Source organism: Dipodomys merriami, unplaced genomic scaffold, assembly GCF_024711535.1.
Source record: "Dipodomys merriami isolate MVZ:Mamm:240054 unplaced genomic scaffold, mDipMer1.0.p SCAF_125, whole genome shotgun sequence".
In the NCBI taxonomy this organism is placed as follows: domain Eukaryota; kingdom Metazoa; phylum Chordata; class Mammalia; order Rodentia; family Heteromyidae; genus Dipodomys; species Dipodomys merriami.
In genome coordinates this window covers 2,856,145-2,882,245 of record NW_027202549.1, presented here as the reverse complement: position 1 = coordinate 2,882,245, position 26,101 = coordinate 2,856,145, and the positions used below count along the sequence as shown (strand labels likewise).

Below are 26,101 nucleotides of genomic sequence, written 5' to 3'. Positions count from 1 at the left end.
ACTCTGCGCCTGGGCACTGTCCCTGAGCTCTTCAGCTCAAGGCTAGTACTCTACCACTGAGCCACCTTCTCCCCGCCTGCACTGATTATTATTTTTTGGGGGGGGTCCGGTCATGGGGCCTGAACTCTGGGCCTGGGCGCTGTCCCTCAGCCCTTCAGCTCAAGGCTAGCACTCTACCACTTGAGCCACAGCGCCACTTCCGGCTTTTTTCTTTTTGCTTATGTGGTGCTGAGGAATCAAACCCAGGGCCTCATGCATGCAAGCCCAGTGCACTGATTATTTTGACATAGACTTTTTCTTTTTGCTTAAGCTCCCATCTGGACTGTAATCTTCTTATGCTTTCTGTAATAGCTAAGTTGATGGGTACACACCACCACACTTTCCTTATAGTATTGAGATGGAGTCTACAAACTGTTTTTCTTTCTTTCTTTTTTTTTTTTTTTGGGGGGGGGGGTCCGGTCGTGGGGCCTGAACTCTGGGCCTGGGCACTGACCCTACCACTTGAGCCACAGCGCCACTCTTCTACTTCTGGCTTTTTTTCTTTCTTTCTTTCTTTCTTTTTTTTTTTGCTTATGTGGTGCTGAGGAATTGAACCCAGGGCCTCAGGCATGCAAGGCAAGCGCTCTACCACTGAGCCACATTCCCAGCCCCCAAACTGTTTTTCTTCTTTTTCAAACTGTTTTTCTTAAACTGACCTAGAACCACAATCTTCCTGGGCTCAACTCTCTCAGTAGTTAGGATTACTGATGTGAGCCAGTCATCCAGCTTACTGTATCCATTTTAATGGCTGCATAGATGTGTACAATCTAGCTGCACCAACTTTTTTTTTGGAGGGGGGGTGTCAGGGAGCTTGAACTCAGGGCCTGGGCACTGGCTCTAAGCATCCTTTGCTCAAGGCCTGTGTTCTACCAGTTTGAGCCACAGCTCCACTTCCAGTTTTCTGGTTGTTAATTGGAGATAAGAGTCTCATGGACTTTCCTGCCTGAGCTGGCTTTGAACCAGGATCTGCAGATCTCAGCCTCCTGAGTAGCTAGGTATTCCTATAGTCATGACCACTAGTACCCAACTGGACCAACATTCTTTAATTTATTCTAGACAATTTTTGTTAAGCTTTTTTGCTATTCCATACAATATGTTAGCAATCATGGTAGATATACATTTACCTAAGTATACATTTTTATATGTATAGTGATAGTACACGTACATAGCCATATATATATGTATGTATGTGTGTGTGTGTTTCTTTCAGTGTGTGTATATGTGAATATACACATGTGAGTTTTGCTTAGCACGTATTCCTAGAAGTAAAATTATTCCTGGGTTAAAGGCAGTTAATACTTAGAAATTTTGACAGAAAGCTGGGTGCCAGTGGTTCACACCTGTAATCCTAGCTACTCAGGAGGCTGAGATCTGAGGATCTCGGTTCAAAGCCAGCCCGGGCAGGAAAGTCTGTGAAACTCTTATCTCCAATAAACCACCAGAAAACTGAAAGTGCCCTGTAGCTCAAGTGGTAGAGCACTCGCCTTGTGCTGAAGAGCTGAGGGACAGCACTCAGGCCCAGAGTTCAAGCTCTATGATCGACAAAAAAAAAAAAAAAAGAAAAAGAAAAGAGAAAGAGAAAAGCAAAGAAAAGAAAAATTTTGACAGAGACTGTCAAATTGTCCTCTTAAATGCTAAGATTACTCTGATGACTATAGATTATTGTAGGGCAAGATTGGCAGTGGGAAGACTGGCAAAAAATGATGTGCTTCTGACTAGACTAACAATAGAGAATGGAGGAAGATAGATTCAAGAGGAAGTGGGAGGGAGAGCAGATGGATTTGTTAATGAAGTAGATGTAAGTAGTGAAAGATGAGTCCAGGATGAGTCAGGTGGACTGGTGACATCAGTTAGAGCTGCCATGTGAATGGAGGCCTGCTTGCTACATAGCCAGACTGGATGACTTCATAGATACTTTGTAATGCTGACATTTTATAATTTTAGAACCTATGACAAAACCTTTATTTATAGATTGAATGAGGTCTCTTTTGAATATTGTGTCTTTTAAAATTACCATTTCAAGCTGGGCACTGGCTCACACCTGTAATCTAGCTACTCAGGAGGCTAAGATCTGAGGATTACCAGCTCTGGCAGGAAAGTCTGTGAGACTCTTATCTTCAGTTAACCACCAGGAAACCAGAAGTAAAGCTGTGGCTCACAGTGGTAGAGAACTAGCCTTGAGTAAAAAAGCTTTGGGATAACACTCAGGTCCTGAGTTCAAACCCCACAACAGATTAAAAAAAAATGAGAGAGAGGTAAGAAATTATTTTCCAACATAAAGATCAGTGGTAAGTTTATTTGATACATATATTGACCAAGACTGGAGAAAACCCACCCATATCTGAGAAAGTAAAAATGATTATTTTTAATCTTACTGAGTTAATACTCATTAAATTACTATCAAATAGAAGTGATGATAGATGCTAAAGAAATTTTTTGTTGTTGGTGGTCATGGGGCTTGAACTCTGGGCCTGGGCACTGTCTCTGAGCTCATCTGCTCAAGGCTACCCCTCTACCACTTGAGCCACATCACCATTTCCATTTTTCTGGTGGTTTGTTTTTTAGAGATGAGTCTCATAGACTTTCCTAATTGAGCTGGCTTTAAACCATGATCCTCAGGTCTCAGACTTCTGTGTAGCTAGGATTACAGGTGTGAGCCACTGGCACCCAGCTTAAAGAGAAATTTTTTATTACTTGATATTATAGTAAACTTGGAACACTTCTTATTCATTTGGAATTTTACAAATTAGAACATGAAGTAAAGTTAACCCAACTTAAGTACATTAAAATTATAAGGTTTTTAAAAAATGAATTTTACAACAGTGCTGGTAGCTCACACCTGTAATCCTAGTTACTCAAGAGGTTGAGATCTGAGGATTATGGTTCAAAGCCAGCTCGATTAGGAAAGTCTGTGAGACTCTCAGCTCCAATTAACTACTCAAAAAAGGCTGAAGTGGTGGTGTGGCTCAAGTGGTAGAGTGCTTGCCTTGAGTAAAAGAAGCTCAAGAACAGTGCCCAGGGCTGGGAAGGTGGCTCAGTGGTAGAGTACTTGCCTTGTATGAGGCCCTGGGTTCGATTCCTCAGCACCACATAAGCAAAAAGAAAAAAGCCAGAAGTGGCACTGTGGCTCAAGTGGTAGAGTGCTAGCCTTGAGCTGAAGAGCTGACGGACAGTGCCCAGGCCCAGAGTTCAAGCCCCACGACTGGACCCCCCCCTCCAGAAAAAAAAAAATAAAGGTAGTATATTTAAAAAAAAAAAAAGAACAGTGCCCAGGCCCTGAGTTTAAGCCCCAGGATTGGCAAATAAAAAAAGAGGGTGGTGGTGGTGGAATTGTGATTTAATAATGACTAAATGTTGCCTTTTTTTTTTCTTTTTGCAGTTCCAATTCCTACCAGATTTAATAGACGAGTATCAGGTATGTTTTCTCTTTTATAACATACAGCTTTTAAGCTATTTTACAATAAGAAATTTTAAGTGAAAATAAACTCATCTCAAAAAATAGTATTATCGGTCTTGTGCTAAAAGGAAAATCACCTGTGATTTCTTCATTTTGTTTTCATTTTAAGTTTGGAGAATATCTGTACAAAGTTTATATTATACATAAAGTCTTTGCTTTTCCACTTGTCATTATTATTAATGTTTAAAATTATAAAATTTCCTCTGAAAGCAATTTTTTTTTTTTGGCCAGAACTCAGGGCCCAGATACTGTCCCTGAGCTTCTTTTGCTCAAGACTAACATTCTACCACTTGAGCCACAGACTATTTATGGCTTTTTCTGTGTATGTGGTACTGAGGAATCGAACCCAGAGCTTCATGCTAGGCAAGCACTCTACCACTAAGCCACATTCCCAGCCATGAAAGCAATTTTTAAAATAATTTTTTTAATTAAGTGATTATATAAATTTCACAGTATTGTGGGATAGTGATACTTAAAGTCACAAACACATTTTAACCTCACACGGCAAATGAAAGCAATTTTTTTGTATTTTTTTTTTTTTTTTTTTTTGTCGGCCGTGGGGCTTGAACTCTGGGCCTGGGCACTGTCTCTCAGCTCTTCAGCTCAAGGCGAGCGCTCTACCACTTGAGCTACAGCGCCACTTCCGGTTTTCTGGTGGTTTATTGGAGATAGGAGTCTCACGGTCTCTCCTGCCCGGGCTGGCTTTGAACCGCAATCCTCAGATCTCAGCCTCCTGAGTAGCTAGGATTACAGGCGTGAGCCACCAGCGCCCGGCTGTAAGTATTTTTGATATTTGAAATTATGCTGCATTAGCTTCTCTGCCATTTAAAGCCATTTGAATTGTTTCCTCAGTTATATAGTGGTAATACTGGCATTCTCTGGTCAGACTGAATATTACTTCAGCTTGTTCTATGTCTCGCTTTAGAGATCATCTTAGACAAGGCTGTCAGAAGAAAAGTACCCTATGAATGCCTCTCTCGCACGACACGGTTAAAGTAGTAGAGCATTAGCCTTGAGCAAAAAAATGATTAAAGACACTGGACTACTCAGAAGGCTGAGAGCTGAGGATTGTGGTTGGAAGCCAGCCCAGGTAGCAAAGTCTTGTGAGACTCTTAACTCCAATAAGCTGCTCAGAAAAAGCTGAAAGTGGCACTGTGTGTGTCTCAAGTGATAAAGGGTAAAGTACTAGCCTTGAGCACAAAGAGGTGCAGGGACAGTGCCCAGGCCCCATGACTGGGGGCGGGGGGAGGGGAGGAAAGAAGGTGAAATGAAAATAGAGAAGAGTGGGGCTGGGAATGTGGCTTAGTGGTAGAGTGCTTACCTAGCATGCGTGAAGCCCTGTGTTCAGTTCCTCAGAGCTAACCTTGAGCAAAAGAAGCTCAGAGATAGCGCCCAGGCCCTGAGTTTAAGCCCAAGGACTGGGGGGGGAAAAAAAAAAAAAAAAAGGAAGAATGGAGGTCTTAATGCAATTAGGACTACTGTCCTTAAAGAGATAGCAAAATGTGAGGACACAGAAAGCAAGCTAGTTTTTGCTAGCTCCTGGAAACACCAAAACCCGTTGGTTTTTTAATTGTGGACTATCAGCCCCAGAACTGTGAATAAGTGAATTTCTTATCTTCATGTCAACTGATCTGTGGTATTTTGTTTAGGCACCCTTAGCTGACTAATGGATCCAAGCTGTGTCTGCTGTCTGTGGGGGCTGGTAGAATAGCACAGGGCTTCAGGACCTGACCAAGATCTGTGCTCATTTATTTGTAGAAATGAGTAAAGTGTAATGATTCACATTTCTGTATAAAAGTATCTCCAAATATCAATTAAATTTTTGGAAGCAGCCAGGCACAGGTGGCTCATGCCTGTAATCCTAGCTACTCACTAGCTACTCAGATCTGAGGATCCAGCCCAGGCAGAAAAATGTGTGACACTCTTATTTCCAAAAAAAAAAAAAAATAAATAAAGCTGGGTGCCAGTGGCTCACGCCTGTAATCCTAGCTACTCAGGAAGCTGAGATCTGAGGATCAAGGTTCAAAGCCAGCCCAGGCAGGAAAGTCCATGGGACTCTTATCTCCAATAAACCGCTAGAAAACCTGAAGTGGCGGTTGAGCTGAAGAGCACAGGGATAGCACCCAAGCCCAGAGTTCAAGCCCCACAACCGACCAAAAAAAAAAAAAAAAGCTGCAAGTTGGAAATGGAGCTGTGGCTCAAATGGTAGAGCACTAGCCTTGAGCACAAAACCCTAGGGACAGAAGGCCTGAGTTCAAGTCCCAGGACCAATGCATGTGCTCATGCACCCCACACACACAGAGGAAGAAATTGTGCCAGATAACCTGTTGTCCTTTTGTATGATACGACATTGCTCCCTAGTGACATCTGCTGGAGGAAAAAGCAAAATAACTTTCCTTAAGGCACCGTGTTGCTTGCTTAAATCTTCATTTTCAGTAGGTCTTGAGTATCTTAAGATGGCGCAATTTTTTTTTTTTTAGAAGATTTTTAACTTTTGGAGCCAGATTCTCTCTTTGTAGCATATGTTGGCCTGAACTCATGCTCCTCCTGCCTCAGCCTCCCAAGTCCTGTCATTACAGGTATGTACCACCATGCCTGGAATTTCTTGAGGTCTTTAGAGGATCATTTAGCCCTTCTTCAGGTAATATCTACAGAGACAAGAGTGCAGAATTATTGGGGCAAGAATCAAGTAGGCACTTAAAAAATAGGTTTGGGGGCTGGGAATTTGGCTTAGTGATAGAGTGCTTGCCTAGCATGCATGAAGTCCTTGGTTTGATTCCTCAGTACCATATGAATAGAAAAGGCCAGAAGTGATACTATGGCTCAAGTGGTAGAGCGCTAGCCTTGAGCAAAAGAAGCTCAGGGACAGTGCCCAGGCCCTGAGTTCAAGCCCCAGGACTGGCAAAAAAGAAAAAAAAAAGATTTGGGGGGCTAGGAATGTGGCTTAGTGGTAGAGTGCTTGCCTAGAATGCATGAAACCCTGGGTTCGATTTCCCAGTATCCCATGAACAGAAAAAGCTGGAACAGGTACTGTGGCTCAAGTGGTAGAGTGCTAGCCTTAAGCAAAAGAAACTCAGGGACAGTGCCCAGGCCCTGAGTTCAAGCTCCAGGACTGGCAAAAAAAAAAAAAAAATTAAAAAAAGAGATTTGTAGCTACAAAAGTAGCTTAATTGTCAAATAAGCTAGCATGCGTGAGGTGCTGGGTTCAGTCTCCAACATTAAAAAAGAAAGGAAAGAAAATGAGGGAAGTAATTGGGACCAGGACCAAGAGGAAGTAGATAAGTTGGGTGGGAACAGAGGAGGAGGACAGAAGGAAGTGAGAAAGTTCAAAAAAGGTTAGGGTTAAAAGGACATTAAACTAAATGAAATAAAGCCTGTGACAGGACAAATTTACATTTGTGTGGGGTCTCTATAGTCAAGGGACTGGGGTTATAGTTCCATGCTAAAACATTTGCTTTTGTGTACAGTCTCCTGGGTTTGATCCCCAGCACTGCAAAAACCAAGTAACTAAAATAGTCAAACTCATAGAGTTAGGAGAGTAGAATGGTGGTTGCTAGGGACTGGTGGGAAGGGAAATTGGGGAGTGGCTGTTCAGCAGGTATAAAGTTTCGGTTATGCAAGAAGAACAATACAGTACTGTGTTAGGAAGTAATGAAGGTGGAGCTCATATTAAGTGTTATTACCATAAGGGAAAAAAAGAGAAAGAACTAGAAAAGAGAAGTAAATTCAGAACCATTTTTGGAAGAGAATTAAGGCATAATGTCTTTCCAAAAATATAAACTTTTTTTTTTTTTTGGTTGGTCGCAGGGCCTGAACTCTGGGCCTGGGTGCTGTCCCTCAGCTCTTCAGCTCAAGGCGAGCGCTCTACCACTTGAGCCACAGCACCACTTGTGGTTGCTTATGTGGAATCGGACCCAGAGCCTCATGCATGCAAGGCAAGCGCTCTACCACTGAGCCACCTTACCAGCCCCACAAGCTTTTTTTAAAATTTGGAACTGGGGTTTGAAATCAGGACCTTGAGCTTGTTAGGCTCATTCTACAACTGAGATATACTTCTAGTCCCAATAATTTGTAGTTGTTGTTGTTGGTTGTGGGGGTTGAACTCTGGGCCTGACTTCTATCCCTCAGCTCTCCAGCTCAAGGCTAGTGCTCTACCACTTGAGCCACTGCATCCCTTCCTGTTTTCTGAGTGATTTATTGGAGATAAGAATCTCATGGACTTGCCTGCACAGGCTGGCTTTGAACTGCAATCCTCAGATCTCAGCCTCCTGAGTAGCTAGGATTAAAGGCTAAGCCACTGGTGCCTGGCTCTTAATAAATGTTTTAATACCTTTTTTGAGACATAGTTTCATGAGATACAGTCCAGCCTAGTCCCAATCTCATGATCCTACTGGTTCAGCCACCGCACATGGCTCCATGTTAATGATTTTAATAAAAATAACTACTGTTGGGCTGGGAATGTAGCTTAGTGGTAGAGTGCTTGCTTAGCATGCCTGAAGCCCTGGGTTCAATTCCTCAGTACCACATACACAGAAAAAACCAGAAGTGGCACTGTGGCTCAAGAGATACAGTGCTGGCCTTGAGCAAAAGAAGCCCAGGACTGTCCAAAAAAACAAAAACAAAAAATTACTTTCATTTTGTGTGTGTGTGTGGGGGGGGGTGGTACTGGATATCAAACCCAAGAGCACTCTCTCTCTCTCTTTTTTTTTTTTTTTTGGTCGGTTGTCAGGCTTGAACTGAGGGCCTGGGTGCTATCCTTGAGCTTTTTCCACTCAAGGATAGTGTTCTACCACTTGAGCCACAGTTCTACTTCTGGTTTTCTGGTGGTTAATTGGAGATAGGTCAGAGTGTCATGGAATTTCCTACTCAGGCTGGCTTTGAACCACAATCCTCAGATCTCAGCTTCCCCAATACCTAGGATTATAAGCATGAGCCACCAGCACCCACCATAAGATTTTATTCAATTTTATTTATTTATTTATTTTTGTCAGTTGTGGGGCTTGAACTCTGGGCCTAGGTGCTGTCTCTGCTCTCTTCATTTCAAGGCAAGCACTCTACCACTTGGGCCACAGTGCCACTTCTGGTTTTCTTGCAGTTAATTGGAGATAAGAGGCTCACAGACTTTCCTGCCCAGGCTGGTTTTGAACCGTGATCTTCAGATCTCAGCCTCCTGATTAGCTAGGTTTACAGGTGTGAGCTACTGGCGCTCAGCTAAGCTTTAATTTTTTTAACTTTTTTTTTTTTTTTTTTTTTTAGTGATATTAGTGTTTGAATTCTGGACCTTGTACTTTCTAGGCACTTTACCACTACCCATACTGCCAGCTAATTTTCAGCCTTTTAAATTTTCAACCTTTTAAACCAAGGTAGACAAAGTATAATACTCATGTACCCATCTATTTCTATTTCCTGGAAGTTTTTGTGTTGTTTTTTTTTTTTTTTGCCAGCCCTGGGCTTGAACTCAGGGCCTGGGTGCTATTACTGAGCCTCTTTTGCTCAAGGCTAGCACCCTACCACTTGGGCCACAGTACCACTTCCAGTTTTATCTGTTTAGTTGGTACTGAGGAATCGAACCCAGTGCTTCCTGCATTCTAGGCAAGCACTATACCACTAAGCCACATTCCCAGCCCTTGTTTTAAAATTCTTAGCTACCACTGAGCAGCTAAGAATTAGTCTAGCTACGCTGAAGGTTTAGGATTGCTTAAGCTCATGAGTTAGAGGCCAGCCTGAACAAGATAGTAAGACTCCCAATCTCTTTTTTTTTAAAGTTGTGTACATAATGTCTTTGAACTATTTTAATGGATTATTATTTTTTGGGGTGGTTCTGGTCGTGGGGCCTGAACTCTGGGCCTGGGCGCTGTCCCTCAGCTCTTCAGCTCAAGGCTAGCGCTCTACCACTTGAGCCACAGTGCCACTTCCAGCGTTTTTTTTTCTGCTTATGTGGTGCTGAGGAATGGAACCCAGGGCCTCATGCATACAAGGCAAGTGCTCTACCACTGAGCCACCTTCCCAGTTCTTTTAATGGATTATTTTGGTAACTACCTCCATATCTCTTGTATATGCATTTTAATATATATATATATATATATATACAAATATATTTATTACTACATGATTGTTTACTCCTTCTTCATAACTCATCAGAGGCAGGATAATGTTACGTTTGTATTTGCCACTACCATAGAACTTAGTAGTTGATATCTTTGTTTCCTATTTAGGATCACCAATCTTTATTTATTTATTTATTTATTTATTTATTTATTTATTTTTTTTTTTTTTTGTTGGTCGTGGGGCTTGAACTCTGGGCCTGGGCGCTGTCCCTCAGCTCTCCAGCTCAAGGCGAGCGCTCTACCACTTGAGCTACAGCGCCACTTTCGGTTTTCTGGTGGTTTATTGGAGATAGGAGTCTCACAGACTTTTGTGCCCAGGCTGGCTTTGAACCGCGATCCTCAGATCTCAGCCTCCTGAGTAGCTAGGATTACAGGCGTGAGCCACCAGCGCCCGGCTGGATCACCAATCTTTAAAGAGATGGTTCTTCTGTGCCTCATGAGAATGCCTTCGAAATAAGAAATTTTAAAAAGATCCAACTTACAACTCCAGCCCCCAGAAGACAGAGGACAGGGGCTGGGAAGGTGGCTCAGTGGTAGAGCACTTGCCTTGCATGCATGAGGCCCTGGGTTCAATTCCCCAGCACCACATAAGCAAAAAAAGAAAAAAAAAAGCTGGAAGTGGTGCTGTGGCTCAATTGGTAGAGTGGTAGCCTTGAGCTGAAAAGCTGAGGGACAGCGCCCATGCCCAGAGTTCAGGCCCCACAACCGGACCCAAAAAAACAAAAACAAAAGAAGACAGAGGACAGAGAGTTATAGTTGGAGGCAAATATGAGCTTCATAGCGATGTTTCAAAATACAACCATTCTAACTTCAGAGAACAATACATAGCCAGGTGCCGGTGGCTCATGCCTATAATCCTAGTTACTCAGGAGTTTGAGATCTAAGGATCATGGTTCAAAGCTAGCCTGGGCAGGAAATTCTGTGAGACTCTTATCTCCAATAAACCACCAGAAAGCCGGAAGTGGTACAGTGGCTCAAGTGGTAGAGTGCACGCATTGAGCTGAAGAGCTGAGAGACAGTGCCCAGGCCGAGTTTAAGCCCCACGAACGACCAAAAAGAAAGTGTTTGCTTCCTGTTTTTCCTAAAACCATACATTTGGTAAACTCATATTTTTCTTTTTTTTCCCCCCTCTTTTTAGTCTGTGCAGAGACCTATAACCCTGATGAAGAAGAGGAAGATAATGATCCAAGGGTAAGAACTAAAAGCAAAAGTATTATTTAGAATCATGGCACATAAGAATCCATTAACTTCCTTCCTCTATATATTTAGATATTGTACTGATAGTTAAATATGAATGAAAATTTCAGTGAGATGCCATTTTTTGTTGTTGTTGTTGTTGCTGGTGATGGTAGTAGTAATGGTCAGGGGCTTGGACTCAGAGCCTGAGTGCTGTCCCTAAGCTGTTTTGCTCAAGGGCTAGTGTTCTATCACTTTAAGCCACAACTCCACTTCCATTTTTTGAGTGGTTATTTGGAGATAAGAGTCTCACAGGGGTCTGGGAATGTGGCTTAGTTGTAAAGTGCTTGCCTAGCATGCATGAAGCCCTGGGTTTGACTCCTCAATACAACATAAACAGAAAAAAACAGAAGTGGCGCTGTGGCTTAAGTGATAGAATGCTAGCTGTGAGCAAAAGAAACTCAGGGACTGTGCCCAGGCCCTGAGTTCAAGCCTCAGGCCTGGCACAAAACAAACAAACAAAAAGAGTCTCACAGGGACTTTTCTGCCCATGCTGTCTTCAAACCACAATCCTCTGGTTTCAGCCTCCTGAGTAGCTAGGATTACAGGTGTGAACCACTGGCCCTGGCATAAAATGCCATTTTTTTAATCTAATAGATTGAAAGCAAGAATGGTTGAAGGTATGGTGAAGCTGCAGAACCCTTAAACATAGTGGAGCCAACTGACACAGCAATTACCTAAAGGAAAATCTTACCCTAATAAACAGTTGGGTCCTTTCCAAGGATGTACAAATGGAGATCATGGCCATGTTGTAATAATGAAAAATGGAAACAACCTAAAATGACCCTGAATAAGGGATTCCCTAGGGCTAAATTGGGTTACATTGAAATCAAGAGAATCTGCAGCCATTGAAAGTGATCATAACATAGTTCACTCCTATAATCCTGGCTACTCTGGAGGCTGAAATCTGAGGATCTGGCTATTTGGTGTTTAATTGGAGATTGGTCTCACAGACTCTCCTGCCTGGCCTGGTTTCGAACCACAATCCTTAGATCTCAGCCTCCTGCGTAGCTAGGATTATAAGTGTGAACTGCCAGCACCTGGCTTTGATTATTTCCTTTTAAATACTGTTTTCCACCTCATAGTCATTCCCAGCTTTCTTCATGACAATTCCATGGTTAAGTTATATGTACCCATAATTTTGAGGTCACCCTGAACACTATGTTTTTCATATCTTCATTCAATTTTCTAATGTATTTAATGGGTCCTGTCTTTGATGTATTTCCAGAAATCTGTATTTGTCAACACCTTCATGGTGTCATCTGGCCCTGAGATGATCAGCATAGCTTCTTGCTTATCTCTAGTCTGTTCTTTACTTGTTAGCAACTATATATTCCTTTTAAAAAAAAAATCAGGCCAGGCTGACTCACACCTGTCATCCTAGCTACTTACGTAGTTAAGATTCAAGGATTGCAGTACAAACGCAGCCTAGGCAGGGAAGTCTGTGTGGGACTTGAATTCAGGGCGTGGGCACTGTCCCTGAGCTTGTTTTGCTCAAGACTAGTACTCTACCACTTGAGCCACAGCACTACTTCAGCCTTTTCTATTTATATGGTACTGAGGAATCAAACCCAAGGCTTCATTTCATGCTAGGCAAGCACTCTACCACTAAGCCACATTCCCAGCCCTCCATGAGACTCTTTATTTCCAATCAGCCACCAAAAAGCTGGAAGTAGAGCTGTGGCCCAAGTGGTAGAGTGCTATCTTTGAGCGTAAAAGCTCAGGAACAGTGCCTTGGGCCTGAGTTCAATCCCCAGAACTAGCAGAAAAACAACACAAAAACATCAGTCACATCTTTTTTTTTTTTTTTTAATCTTTAAGTAGTTGTACAAAGAAGTTCTCATTCCACAAAACAGTATATGAGTACAAAGTGTCTGACAACACCCATCTCTCTTTTTTTTTTTAATTTAAAATTTTATTTTATTTTATTTGATAACATACTGTACAGAGGGGTTACAATTACATGGGCAGGATAATGCATACATTTCTTACCAAGCATTGCAGCCTCCTCCTTTGTTTACCCTTCACCTCCCTTCCCAGCCACCCCCCTCCCCCCCACCCAATCATACCCCCCCCCACACCGACATTGTAAAGCTGGTTTTGACATGACATTTTGTACTTCTCATTGTTGCAACAGGTCCACCTGAATCCTTAAACGACTTGTTTGTCCCCATCTCCTCCACATGTTATACTGACATCAAATATAGTGAAAGCGGGGGACACCCATCTCTCTTAACCTATCCCTTCTCTCACCTTTTTTACACCTTGTCTTTGGTCATTAGTGTGAAATATATGCCCCATATTGCTAGAAGAAAGTTCCAGTTCTTTCACCTATAATACTTTCTGTGATTTGGGCATCCTTCTCCCCCAATTAGCCCAGTCACCTAACATCCCCCCCACCTCTCTTTTTGTCAGTCATGGGGCCTGAACTCTGGGCCTGGGTGCTGTCCCTCAGCTCTTCAGCTCAAGGCTAGTGCTCTACCACTTGAGCCACAGCACCACTTCTGGCCTTTTTTGCTTATGTGGTGCTGGGGAATCAAATCAAACCCAGGGCCTCATGCATGCCATGCAAGCACTCTACCACTGAGCCACCTTCCCAGCCCCTCTTTCTTTCTTTCTTTCTTTCTTTTTTTTTTTTTTTTTTTGTCTGAGATTGGGACTCAGACTTGGTATCTGACACTTTCACTATTTGGCTGGCACACCACCACCTGCACTACACCTCCAGCCCATCCATCTCATTCCGAATCAGTCACTCTGTCTCCTCGTTACTCACTCTCCCACAAGAAAGCCTCGTTTTCACTTGCTCTTCCCACAGAGATCTGATCTACATGACTCACTCCCTCAGGTTGTACTCACTTCCTTGGGATCTTAACACATCTGCCACGAGGCCTCACCTGGCCACACTCATTGACACACACTCATAGTTCCTCTCAGTATGAGTATCAGTCTCTACCTACCTTCATGTACTTATCGAATGGGGAAGCAAGTATTTTTGTCTATGTGTTCACTGCTCTATCCCTAGAGCTGAGCTAGTACTTGGTACTGAGTGGGTGTCAATGTTTGTTGAAGGAATAGTTAGGGACTTTTTGAGGCTCCCTTGGGATAGCAGATGTGCTGCCAGCCTTGCAGCCAGTAGGTGGCACCATAGTAGCACTTTTCACGCCTCTTAACGTTTTTTTTTTTTTGCCTCTACACATTCACCATGTTATTTGTATATAATTAAATCTATAGAAAACAGACTCTTGATTTCTTTTATAAATTCTTCAGAAGGAAGAAATTTTTTTAAGTGGATGATTTGCCAGGCACCAGTGGCTCATGCCTGTAATCCTTGCTACTTAGGAGACTGAGATCTAAGAATCATGGTTCAAAGAAAACCCAGGCAGAAAGGTCTCCGTGAAACTCTTATCTCCAGTTAACCACTCAAAAACTGGAAGTGGTGCTTTGGCTCAAGTGATAGAGCACTGACCTTGAGTACAAAGTGGCTCAGGGACAGCACCCTGGCCCTGAGTTCAAGCCCCACAACCCACCAAAAAAAAAAAAAAAGTGGATGATTTGATTTTTTTTTTTTTTTTTTTTTGGTCAGTTGTTGGTCTATCATTTCTTTTTTTTTTTTTTTGGGTCCGGTCATGGGGCCTGAACTCTGGGCCTGGGCGCTGTCCCTCAGCTCTTCAGCTCAAGGCTAGCGCTCTACCACTTGAGCCATAGCACCACTTCCGGCTTTTTTCTTTTTGCTTATGTGGTGCTGAGGAATCGAACCCAGGGCCTCAGGCATGCAAAGCAAGCACTCTACCACTGAGCCACCTTCCCAGCCCAGTTGTTGGTCTATCACTTGAGCCACAGCACCACTTCCGGCTTTTTCTGCTTATGTGGTTCTGGGGAATAGAACTCAGGGCCTCATGTATGCAAGGCAAGCACTCTACCACTGAGCCACTTTCCCAGCCCCAAAATGGATGATTTTTAAGTGGAATAAGAACTTTTCCCTGACTTTGTTTGGATCGACAGGTGGTTCATCCTAAAACTGATGAGCAGAGATGCAGACTTCAGGACGCTTGCAAAGATATTCTCCTTTTCAAAAACCTTGATCAGGTAACAGTTTAGAAAATATTTTTGTTATAATGGTCTTTTAGCTTTTTTTCTATTCATTGTTTAGACAGTTTCTAAGTACCTTAGCCACAGTAATATGAGGCATGAAACCTTAGGTTAATTAATGAATATTTTTAAGGTATGGATCTCTATAATCTGGATCTGACTTTGCACATATTTCAATTTGCTTTGGCACTTCTTGCAAGAGCATGCTACTGACTTGACAACCATGCAGTTTACACTGCCAGGAACTGGCTCAGGTTTGTATGACTGGTATCGTTTGGAAGATCGGATTTTAGACTGCTATGTAATCCTTGTTATCCCCCTGGAAGTATGTGATTGTGTCACATACCTCATGTATGGGCTGCTTCTTGTCAGGGCTTCTTAGTATACACTTCAGATATTGGGGGCTTCTTGCAAGTAGAAGGCTACTGCCTAAGCAGTGGTGCCACTATCACAAAATACCATAAACTGGATGACTTATAATAAACAGAAATTTAGTTCTCACAGTGATGAAGATAGAGAGCTTTAAAATAAAAGTGCTAGCAGATTTGGTACGTGGTGAGAGGTCTGGTTTGTAGATGTCTGTTTTCTCTTTGTGTTTTCTTATGGCGGGAGGAAGAATGAAAGAAGGAAGCTTTCTCTAGGGTTTCATATAAGGACATTAATCTCATCCATGCGGCACTACTCTCATGATCTAATCACTTCCCAAAGACCCTATATCCTGATACCATTTCCAGTTAGAGTTTTGTCTGTATCTGTGTGTGTGTGTGTGTGTGTGTGTGTGTGTGTGTGTGTGTGTGTGTGTGTGTGTGTGTCAGAGACAGATAGACAAACACAGACACAGTCAGTCAGTCCGTGCTAGGGCTTAAATCCAGGGCCTAAGTGCTTTCTCTGAGCTTCTTTGCTCATGGCCAGAACTCTACCACTTGAACCACAGCTCTACTTCTGACTTTTTTTTGGAAATTAATTGGAGATAAGAGTCTCTTGAGTTTTTCTGCCTGGGCTGGCTTCGAATCATGATCCTCCGATCTTGCCCTCCTGAGTTGCTAAAATTATAGACATGAGCCTCCAGTGCCTGGTTAGAATTGGGTTTCCTTCCTTCCTCCCTTGCTTGCTTGCTTGCTTGCTTGTTTGAACTCAGGGCCTGGGCACTGTCCCTGAGCTTCTTTTGTTTAAGACTAGCACTCTACCACTTGAGCCACAGCACCACTTTGGGATTTTTTTCTTTTTACATATTGAGGAATCAAACCTAGAGCAAGCACTCTACCACTAAGCCATATTCCCAGCATGGGAATTAGGTTTCTACATAAGAATTTCACAGGAATATAAATATTTTGTTTGCAATAATAGGGAATCTTCAGAGTTTCTAATTGTCCTTACTTTGAAGGCTATGTACTAAAGCCACAAGATTGACCAAGGTGGGCTGGGAAGGTGGCTCAGTGGTAGAGTGCTTGCCTTGCATGTATGAGGCCCTGGGTTCAATTCCTAAGCACCACATAAGCAGATAAAAGCTGGAAGTGGCACTGTGGCTCAAGTGGTAGGGCGGAGGGACCAGCGCCCAGGCCCAGAGTTCAGCCCCCACGACAAAAAAAAAAAAAAAAAAGATTGACTAAGGTGGTGGGCCTATTGTTTGGAATTTCAGAATGTGCAAAGACAGAAAGATGGAGATTAGAATCCCCTCACTACCCAGCTCCTATGAAAGACTGCTGATTCTGACATCGCTTCAACCCTTCCTGGGAATTTGGCTAGTCAGACATGAGCTCATGATGGATCAGCTAAAGACAATCAACCATCCTGGTGTCTGTAAACCAGTCTGGTAGCTGGCTGCCTAGTTTACGGGAATAGCTAAAGCGTACTCAGTTTGTTAGTCTGAGAACTGAGTAAAATAAAGCTAATGAGCTCAAAGAAAAGGGGGGTTGTGTGTCAGCAGTTTTCCCAGGATGATTCATCCATATAAAGGGAAAAGGGGACACCCTTCTTTATTGTGAATAAAGCTCTTAATTTTCTATGGCCAAACTTGTTGGAAGGGAGTTTCTGTGTCACTCTAACATTTTCCTTGTGTTGAGAATTCCATTTCAAAAACTATTGCCAAATTTTTAGATGAGGGATACTGGCTTCAGGCTGAGATAACTGTTTTATTAGAATTTAATAGTGTCTTTGTTTTGTTTCCATTATAATTATATCATCATAGTTACCTTCTGGTGATATTAAGTCATTTTATGTGTTATGTAATAAATGAAGGCACTATTCAACAATAGATCCTTTTGCCGCTGGTGGCTCATGCCTGTACTCCTATCTACTCAGGAGGCTGAGATCTAAGGATCATGGTTCAAAGCTAGCCCGGGCAGGAAGGTCCATGAGACTCTTATCTCCAATAAACCACACTAGAAAACCAGAAGTGGTGCTGTGGCTCAAGTGGTAGAGTGCTAGCCTTAGCTGAAGAGCGCAGGGATAGCACCCAGGCCCAGTGTTCAAGTCCCATGATTGACCCCCCCCCCAAAAAAAAAGATCCCTTTTGCTGAGTGCCTCTGTATGGTACTTTCCTTAGATTTTTTCCATTTTAGTCATAAAAATTGATGAACTACCCAGGCACTAGTGGCTCACTCAGCTCACTCCTATAATCCTAGCTACTCAGGAGGCTGAGATCTGAGAATCACTGTTCAAAACCAGTCTGGGCAGAAAAGTCAGTGAGACTCTTTTTTCTTTTTTTTTCTCTTTGGTTGTGGGGCTTGAACTCTGGGCCTGGGCACTGACCCTGAGCTCTTTGGCTCAAGGTGAGTGCTCTGCCATTTGAGCCAAAGCGCCACTTCTGGTTTTCTGGTGGTTCATTAGAGATGAGTCTCACAGACTTTACTGCCCTGGCTGGCTTTGAACCATGATCTTCAGATCTCAGCCTCCTGAGTAGCTAGGATTATAGGCATGAGCCACCAGCACCCAGCTTGATATCGTAACATGATGATCTTCAGTTTCGTCCATTTTCCTGCAAAAGGAATAATTTCATTTGCCTTCATTCATTCATCTATTAATAGGCACTTAGGCTATTTACATATCTTGGCTGTTGTGTATAGTACCATAATAAACATGAACATATAGGTATCATTTTAGATTTCTTTTGGATAAATACCCAGGTGATATAGCTCAGTTATATGGTAGTTCTAGTTTTAGTGTTTGGAGTACCTTCCATACTAGTTTCCATATTGGCTGTGCTAATTTACATTCTTATCAACAGTATATAAGGGTTCCTTTTGTCCAGCATTCATTATTTTCTGGTGTTTTGATAATAGAATCTCAATGTCATTTTCATTTCTTTTTAAATTTTTTTATTGTCAAGGTGATGTACAGAGGGGTTACGTTTAGGTAATGAGTACATTTCTTGTCAAACTTGTTACCCCTTCCCTTAGTTACCCTTTCTCCTTAGTTTTCATTTCTTAATCTAGTCTTATCAAATAAAATGTGGAAAGCCTTTTCAAAACAATACTGTTTTAGAAGACTTGGAAAAATAGGCATGGTGATGGATATAGGTAATTCCAGACTGTAATTCTGTCTCAGAAGCCTGAGCATAAGTTTGAGGCCACCTTGAGGTATATCGTGAGACCTTGTTTCAAAAAAGCAAAGAGCCAGGTGCTAGTGGCTCACGCCTATAATCCTAGCTGTTCAGGAGGCAGAGATCTGAGGATCACAGTTCAAAGCCAGTCTAGGCAGAAAGAATGTGAGACTCTTATCTCCAATAAACCACCAGAAAACCAGAAGTGGCATTGTAGCTCAAGTGGTATAAAGCACTAACCTTAAGCAGAAGAGCTAGAGACAGTGTCCATGCCCTGAATACAAGCCCCACTACCGACAACAACACGCACGCACGCACGCATGCACGCACGCACGCGCACACACAACAAGACTTGAAGTTGTGCCAGTTAGCATTCATGTCAGACTGGCCTTAGGCTTCTGCTTAAATATCAGGAACAGTCTGATATAGAAACTTCAATTATTTAATCACAAATGAAGAGAAATAGAGACATGCTGTTTTTTTTTTTTTCCAGCAAGTGTAAAAGCCCTTCATTGTTCTTTGTGCCCTCTAGGAACAGCTTTCTCAAGTTCTCGATGCCATGTTTGAAAGGTTAGTCAAAGTGGACGAGCATGTCATTGACCAAGGAGATGATGGAGACAACTTTTATGTCATAGAACGGTAAGAGAGTTTCTTAACTGTGTGGTCATACTCAGATTCATGATTTCTGGCTTTACTCTATGCTGTGTTCAGCCCAGAAAGGCATGGGGTCAGGTGACAGACTTCTTAAAGCCACCTCTCTCTTTGCTGCTGTCCTAATCCTTAATATAATCCCGTGTGTGTGTGTGTGTGTGTGTGTGTGTGTGTGTGTGTGTGTGTGTGTGTGTGTGTGTGTGTGTGTGTGTGTGTGTGTGTGTGTGTGTGTGTGTGTGTGTGTGTGTGTGTGTGTGTGTGTGTGTGTGTGTGTGTGTGTGTGTGTGTGTGTGTGTGTGTGTTGGGTTTTTTTTGCCAGTCCTGAGGCTTGAAACCAGGTGCCATCCCTGAGCTTCTTTTGCTCAAGGCTAACACACTATCACTTGAGCCACAGCACCACTTTCTGTTTATATAGTACTAAGGAATGGAACCCAGGGCTTCATGCATGCTAGGCAACCACTCTATTACATTTCCAGCCCGGTATAATCCATATTGGAAGAGCTATCATTTCAAGTAGAAAGTCTCTTTTATAATTAAGTGAACATTGTGGCATGTGCTTTTTGGCTCTGTTCCAGGTATAAACCATATTGGGAGAAATTAAAAATTTGGGTAAATACTTGCTTGGTTTTAGCCTCTCATTTTTTAAATTTTATTTTATTTTGCCAGTCTTGGGACTTGAACTCAGGGCCTGGGCTTCTTTTGTTCAAGGCTAGTACTTTACTACTTGAGCTATAGCGCTACTTCTGGCTTTTTCTGTTTATGTGGTACTGGGGAATTGAACCCAGGGCTTCATGCATGCTAGGCAAGCACTCTATCACTAAGTCACATTCCCAGTCCATCTTATTTTCTTGTTTTTCAGTGTTAGAGATTGAATCTATGGACTAGTGTTATGGACTTGTGCTATACTACTTGGAGCTGCACTTCAGCTCTTTTGTTTTCTTCTTTCTTTCTTTTTCTTTTTCTTCTTTTTTTTTTTTTTTTTTTGGTTGGTCGTGGGGTTTGAACTCTAGGTCTGGGCTCTGTCCTTCAGCTCAAGGCTAGTGCTTTACCACTTGAGCCACAATGCCACTTCCAGCCTTTTCTGCTTATGTGGTGCTGAGGAATTGAACCCAGGGCCTTATGCATGCGAGGCAAGCACTCTACTGCTGAGCCACCTTCCCAGCCTCTTCATTTTGTTTTAAATGAGACTCTGGCCAGATGCCAGTGGCTTACACCTGTAATCCTAGGATTATGGTTCAAAGCCAGCCTAGGCAGGAAAGTCTGTGAGCTTCTTACTTTCGATTAGGCATCATGAAAGCCAAAAATGGAGCTGTGGCTCAAGTGGTAGAGTGCTAGGCTTGAGTGAAAAAACCTCAGGTATAGTGCACGGTCCTGAGTTCAAGCCCCAGGACTGGTACCAAAAAAAGAAAAAATATATAAGGTCTCAATAACTTTCCTCAATCTGGCCTCAAATTCATAGTTGACCAGCTTTTGTACCCTAAGTAACTGGAAGTACATGCCCTGCAAAATTTCTTAAACCTCTAATTTTTTTTTTCTTCAGTAAGTTTATTTACAATGCAGCTGGACAAAAAGCTCACTAGTTTCTGAAGATAACTTCTGGTGTATAAACCACAATTTTTTTCATTATTGAAAATAAGCAGCTTTATTTTCAGATTTGCTAGACACCATTCTGGTAAGCAAAAAGAAAAGAAAAGAAAAGAAAAGAGCTCTAATCTAATACTGTAACTAGTATTCTCTTGGAATGCATTGGGGCTCCTTTTGACTTTTTTTTTTTTGGCTTGTTCTGGGGCTTAAACTCAGGGCCTGGGCACTGTCCCTGACCCTCGCCATACTCAAGGCTAGTGCTCTACTGCTCCAGCCACAGTGCCACTACTGGCTTTTTCTGTTTATATGGTACTGAAGAATCAAACCCAAAGCTTTATGCTAGGCAAGCACTATACTGCTAAGCCACATTTCTAGCCCATCCTTTTGACTTTTTCTCAATCCTAAATGGAGCAATCTTAATCAGAGCAATGTTATTTCACTCAATATTATCTATTACTATTATTATATATATACATGTTTGTTTTTTTTTTTTTTGTCGGCCGTGGGGCTTGAACTCTGGGCCTGAGCACTGTCCCTCAGCTCTTCAGCTCAAGGAGAGCGCTCTACCACTTGAGCTACAGCGCCACTTCCGGTTTTCTGGTGGTTTATTGGAGATAGGAGTCTCACGGTCTCTCCTGCCCGGGCTGGCTTTGAACCGCAATCCTCAGATCTCAGCCTCCTGAGTAGCTAGGATTACAGGCGTGAGCCACCAGCGCCCGGCTTTTTTCTTTTCTTTTTTGTTGGTTGTGGGGCTTGAACTCTGGGCCTGGGTTCTGTCCCTGAGCTCTTCAGCTCAAGGTGAGCACTGTACCACTTGTCACAGTACCACTTCCAGTTTTCTGGTGGTTAATTGGAAATAGTCTCACAGACATTCCTGCCTAGGCTGGCTTTGAACCACAATCCTCAGATCTTGGACTCCTGTATAGGATTATGGGTGTGAGCCACCGCACCTGGATCTTTTCTTTTGGCCAGTCCTGGGGGTTGAACTCAAGGCCTGGGCACTATCTTTGAGTTTCCTTTGTTCAAGCAAGCACTCTACTACTTGAGTCACAGTGCCACATCTGGCTTTTTCTGTTGATGTAGTACTGAAGAATTGAATCCAGAGCTTCTTGCATGCTAGGCAAGCACTCTACCTCTAAGCCATATTCCCAGTCCTCATTTTCTGTTTTTTTAATTGCTTTTCTTTTGAAGTAATTTCAAAGTTAACAGAAAACTTGCACAAATAGTACTGAAACGTCTCATAAACCAATGTTCTGAGGTGGCAGTGGTGGCTTACATGTGAAATCCTAAGGAGGCTGAGATCTGAGGATGGTAGTTTGAAGACAGCCCAGGCAGGAAAGTCCACAAGACTATAATCTCCAATAAACTTCCAAAAAGTTGGAAGTAAGGCTCTGGTTCAAGTGATAGAATGCTAGCCTTGAGCTAGCTCAAGGACAGCACCCAGGCCCTGAGTTCAAGTATACACACACACACACACACACACACACACACAAATACAAATCCTTACTATATCCATAACAAGTGAGGTTAGCAAGGTCCTAGAATACAAGATCAAGATGCAAAAATCAATCCCCTGTGATTTTTTTTTCCCATTCCGGGAACCTGAACTCAGGGCCTGGACATTGTCCCTGAGTTTCTTTTGCTCGAGGCTAGCACTGTACCACTTGAGCCACAGTGCCACTTCTGGCCTTTTCTGTTTATGTGGTACTCAGGGCTTCAAGCATGCTAGGCAAGCACTCTACCACTAAGCCACCTTCCCAGCCCCCCTGTGATGTTTTATATGTACAAGCCAGTTCTTAAATGATCAAATGTAATTAAATTGTTTCTTTTTCTTCCTTGTAGGGGAACCTATGACATTTTAGTAACAAAAGATAACCAGACACGATCTGTTGGTCAGTATGACAACCGTGGCAGTTTTGGCGAACTGGCTCTGATGTACAATACCCCAAGGGCAGCTACCATTGTTGCCACCTCAGAAGGCTCCCTTTGGGGATTGGTGAGTGAGAGAAATGGTTCCTCTTGCATACACACTTTTAATTCTCCTTACTTCTGGGCCTCTGACCTTGGGCTGTTGGTTCACATTATCTGTTCTACATAGTTACCTACACAGTATCATGAAAAGTTCCATGCAACGATATCTTCCCATTCATTCCAAATGATTTATCAACAACTCATTTACTAGAAGTTACAAAGACGTGACTATATCTTCTGACCTTGTAGGAATATACAGCTTTTACTGTATGTTCTATTTTGATCAGACAAGGGTAGAAAGAGGAGAATAACACTCCATACCAGAAGCAGCGTGGAAACCTATATGGCTAGCCACAGCTGTAATCCCAGCACCTGGAAAGGTGCAGAAATAGAATTATGAGGGCTGGGAAGGTGGCTCAGTGGTAGAGCGCTTGCCTTGCATGCCTGAGGCCCTGGGTTTGATTCTCCCCAGCACCACATAAGCAAAAAGGAAAAAAGCCGGAAGTGGCACTGTGGATCAAGTGGTACAGCGCTAGCCTTGAGCTGAAGAGCTAAGGGACAGCGCCCAGGCCCAGAGTTCAGGCCCCACGACCGGACCAAAAAAAAAAAAAAAAAAAGAAATAGAATTATGAATTCAGGGCTAACCTGGGCTACATAGTGAGATTTGTCTCAAGAAAAGAAGCAGTAGCCTAGAAAAACAAATGTTTTAGAAAGATCTACTAATAGCACTTTCCTTTTACTTGGTGGTGGGGGAAGGAGTCGAGGGGCTTGAACTCTAGGCCTGGGTGCTATCTCAGCTCTTCAGCTCAAGGCAAGCACTCTGTCACTTGAGCCACAATGTCTCTTCTAGTTTTCTGGTGTTCATTGGAGATTGAGAGACTCACAGTCTTTCCTGCCTGGGCTGGCTTTGAACTGTGATTCTCAGATGTCAGCCTCCTGAGTAGCTGGAATTATAGGCATGAGCCCCCAGCACCTGGCAGCATTTTCCATTTTTAAATGTCCCAGTACTAACTTGTCTCTAAATTTACCATCTACCTGTTCACTGTTCATGTCAATATTCAATAGATTTAGATGGTGTACTTTAAGAAGGCTGATGGGCATAGCCTACAAAATCTGTAAATATCTTAGGCAAAACATTACTTTGATCCCCGTATCCTATTATGCACGACCCACATTGTTTCTGCCAGCATCAAGATTTATATCTCCAAGTTTTGTTTTGTTTTATTTTTGCTGGTTCTAGGTTTGAACTCAAAGCCTGGGCCCTGTCCCTCAGCTCTTTGCCTCAAGGCTAGCACTCTACCACTGGAGCCACAGCACTGCTTCTGACTTCTTCTGTGATTAATTGAGATAAGAGTCTCATAGATGCCGGGTGCTGGTGGCTCAAGCCTGTAATCCTAGCTACTCAGGAGGCTGAGATCTGAGGATTGAGGTTCCAAGCCAGCCTAGGCAGGAAAGGCCGTGAAATTCTTATCTCCAATAAACTACCAGAAAACCAGAAGTGGTGCTGTGGTTCAGTGGTAGGATGCTAGCCTTGAGATGAAGTACTGAGAGACAGCGCTCATGTCCAGAGTTCAAGCCTCATAACTGACCCAAAGGAAAAAAAAAAAGTCTCACAGACTTTCCTGCCCAAGCTGGCTTCGAACTGCGATTCTTAGATTTCAGCCTCCTGAGGAGCTAGTATTACAGGTGTGAGCCACCAGCACCTAGTTATATCCAAAATTTGTAACTCTTCTTAAAATCTCCTCTTGTACAAATTCCACATTTTACTTTAATGTTAAAATCTACAGTAGCTTGCTTCTGTTTTATCTTAAAGGTAGAATTAAATGTGTACTATAAAATTAACTACATATTTCCTCAATGAAGACACATGTAAAAAGACATGAAAGAGCATTTTACTGTGACATACTAATATTGGAAATAGTGTTCCTGAAAAATAAGGGAAGGAGAGATACAGTGGCTTTAAAATAGACTATATGGGCTGGGAATGTGGCTTAGTGGTAGAGTGCTTGCCTAGCATGCATGAAGCCTTGGGTTTGATTCCTCAGTACCACATAAGCAGAAAAAGCCAGAAATGGTACTGTGGCTCAAGTGGTACAGTGCCAGCCTTGGGCAAAAGAAGCTCAGGGACAGTGCCCAGGCCCTGAGTTCAAGCCCCAGGACTGGCCAAAAAAGAATAGATCACACAAGTCAGGCACCAGTGGCTCACACCTGTAATCCTAGTTAAGCAGGAGGCTGAGACTAGGTTATCCGTATTCAGCCTCCTGGATAGCTAGGATTATAGGGATGATCCATGAGTGCCTGGCTCCAGGCTGTTTTTTCACACAAGCATGTCCATTTCCTCTCTTGTAGGATCGGGTAACTTTCAGAAGAATCATAGTTAAAAACAATGCAAAAAAGAGGAAGATGTTTGAATCATTTATTGAGTCTGTGCCACTCCTTAAATCACTAGAGGTAATTCTAAGTAAAAAAATCTGTTAAAACTATTCTTTCTGTATTGTGTAGATACTATGAAATTCAGCTAAGTTCTTTTCCTTATAATCTGTGAGTGTCTCTATTGTTTAGGTGTCAGAAAGAATGAAGATTGTGGATGTAATAGGAGAAAAGGCTTATAAGGATGGAGAGCGCATAATTGCTCAGGTAAGAAGGGCCTTTGCATTGTTCCCCTCCTAGAAGTCACCATGTGAAGAACTAGTGCATTACTTCTCTTATAAGATGAATGAGAACTAGATCTGTTGGCCTGTAATCCCAGCATTTGAGAGGCCAAGGCAAAGAGGTCCTGAGTTTGAGGCCAGCCTGGACTGTGGAGTGAGCCACCACCATGTCTTCCATTGTTGGGAGCTCATTGCAAGGGAATAAGTCACAGTGCCTGCGCAGTCCTTTGGTGTACAGCCCATTGGTGTGCATCTCACTGAGATATTCAGACCTCTTGCTTCCACTCACCTGCCTTGGGCTTTTAATTTCTGTTCTTTTAGGTATTTGAAGATCACCTTGAGCAATCTTCATTCCTTACTGTTAAAACCTGAATAAGATTGGAAATTGGTGCCCTCTACCTTCTCTGTGTTTGATATGAAGACATCCTGTTGTCTAGCAACACAAACCAGAGTTCTTAGATTTCTGTAATTAACTAGCCTAATGTCTTTTCTGTTTCCTCTGTGCCTGTTTCTCGTGTTATTTTTTGATTCTGAAAGAAACACCAGCCTAATCTATTGTAATTAATTCTTTGTAACCATAGAAGCGGCTCATATCTGTAATTCTACTCAAGACGCAAAGGTGCCGGCTGCAAATGGCTCACACCTGTAACCCTAGCTACTCAGGAGACTGAGATCTGAGGATCACAGTTTAAAGCCAGCCCAGGCAGGAAAAGTCCATGAGACTCTTACCCCCAATAAACAACTAGAAACCAGAAATGGCACTGTGGCTCAAGTG

General features: G+C 42.7%; 1 protein-coding gene across 1 annotated transcript in view; it reads left to right on the top strand.

Annotated features, from left to right (window-relative positions):
* Prkar2a (protein kinase cAMP-dependent type II regulatory subunit alpha) overlaps positions 1-26,101 on the top strand; it is a 47,366-nt gene that overhangs the window by 12,454 nt on the left and 8,811 nt on the right. The window contains exons 2-8 of the mRNA XM_070017719.1: positions 3,419-3,454; positions 10,742-10,794; positions 14,842-14,925; positions 19,002-19,108; positions 22,547-22,700; positions 25,025-25,126; positions 25,238-25,312. Coding sequence (XP_069873820.1) covers positions 3,419-3,454; positions 10,742-10,794; positions 14,842-14,925; positions 19,002-19,108; positions 22,547-22,700; positions 25,025-25,126; positions 25,238-25,312 — 611 coding nt within the window. The remainder of the gene's footprint in view (positions 1-3,418; positions 3,455-10,741; positions 10,795-14,841; positions 14,926-19,001; positions 19,109-22,546; positions 22,701-25,024; positions 25,127-25,237; positions 25,313-26,101) is intronic.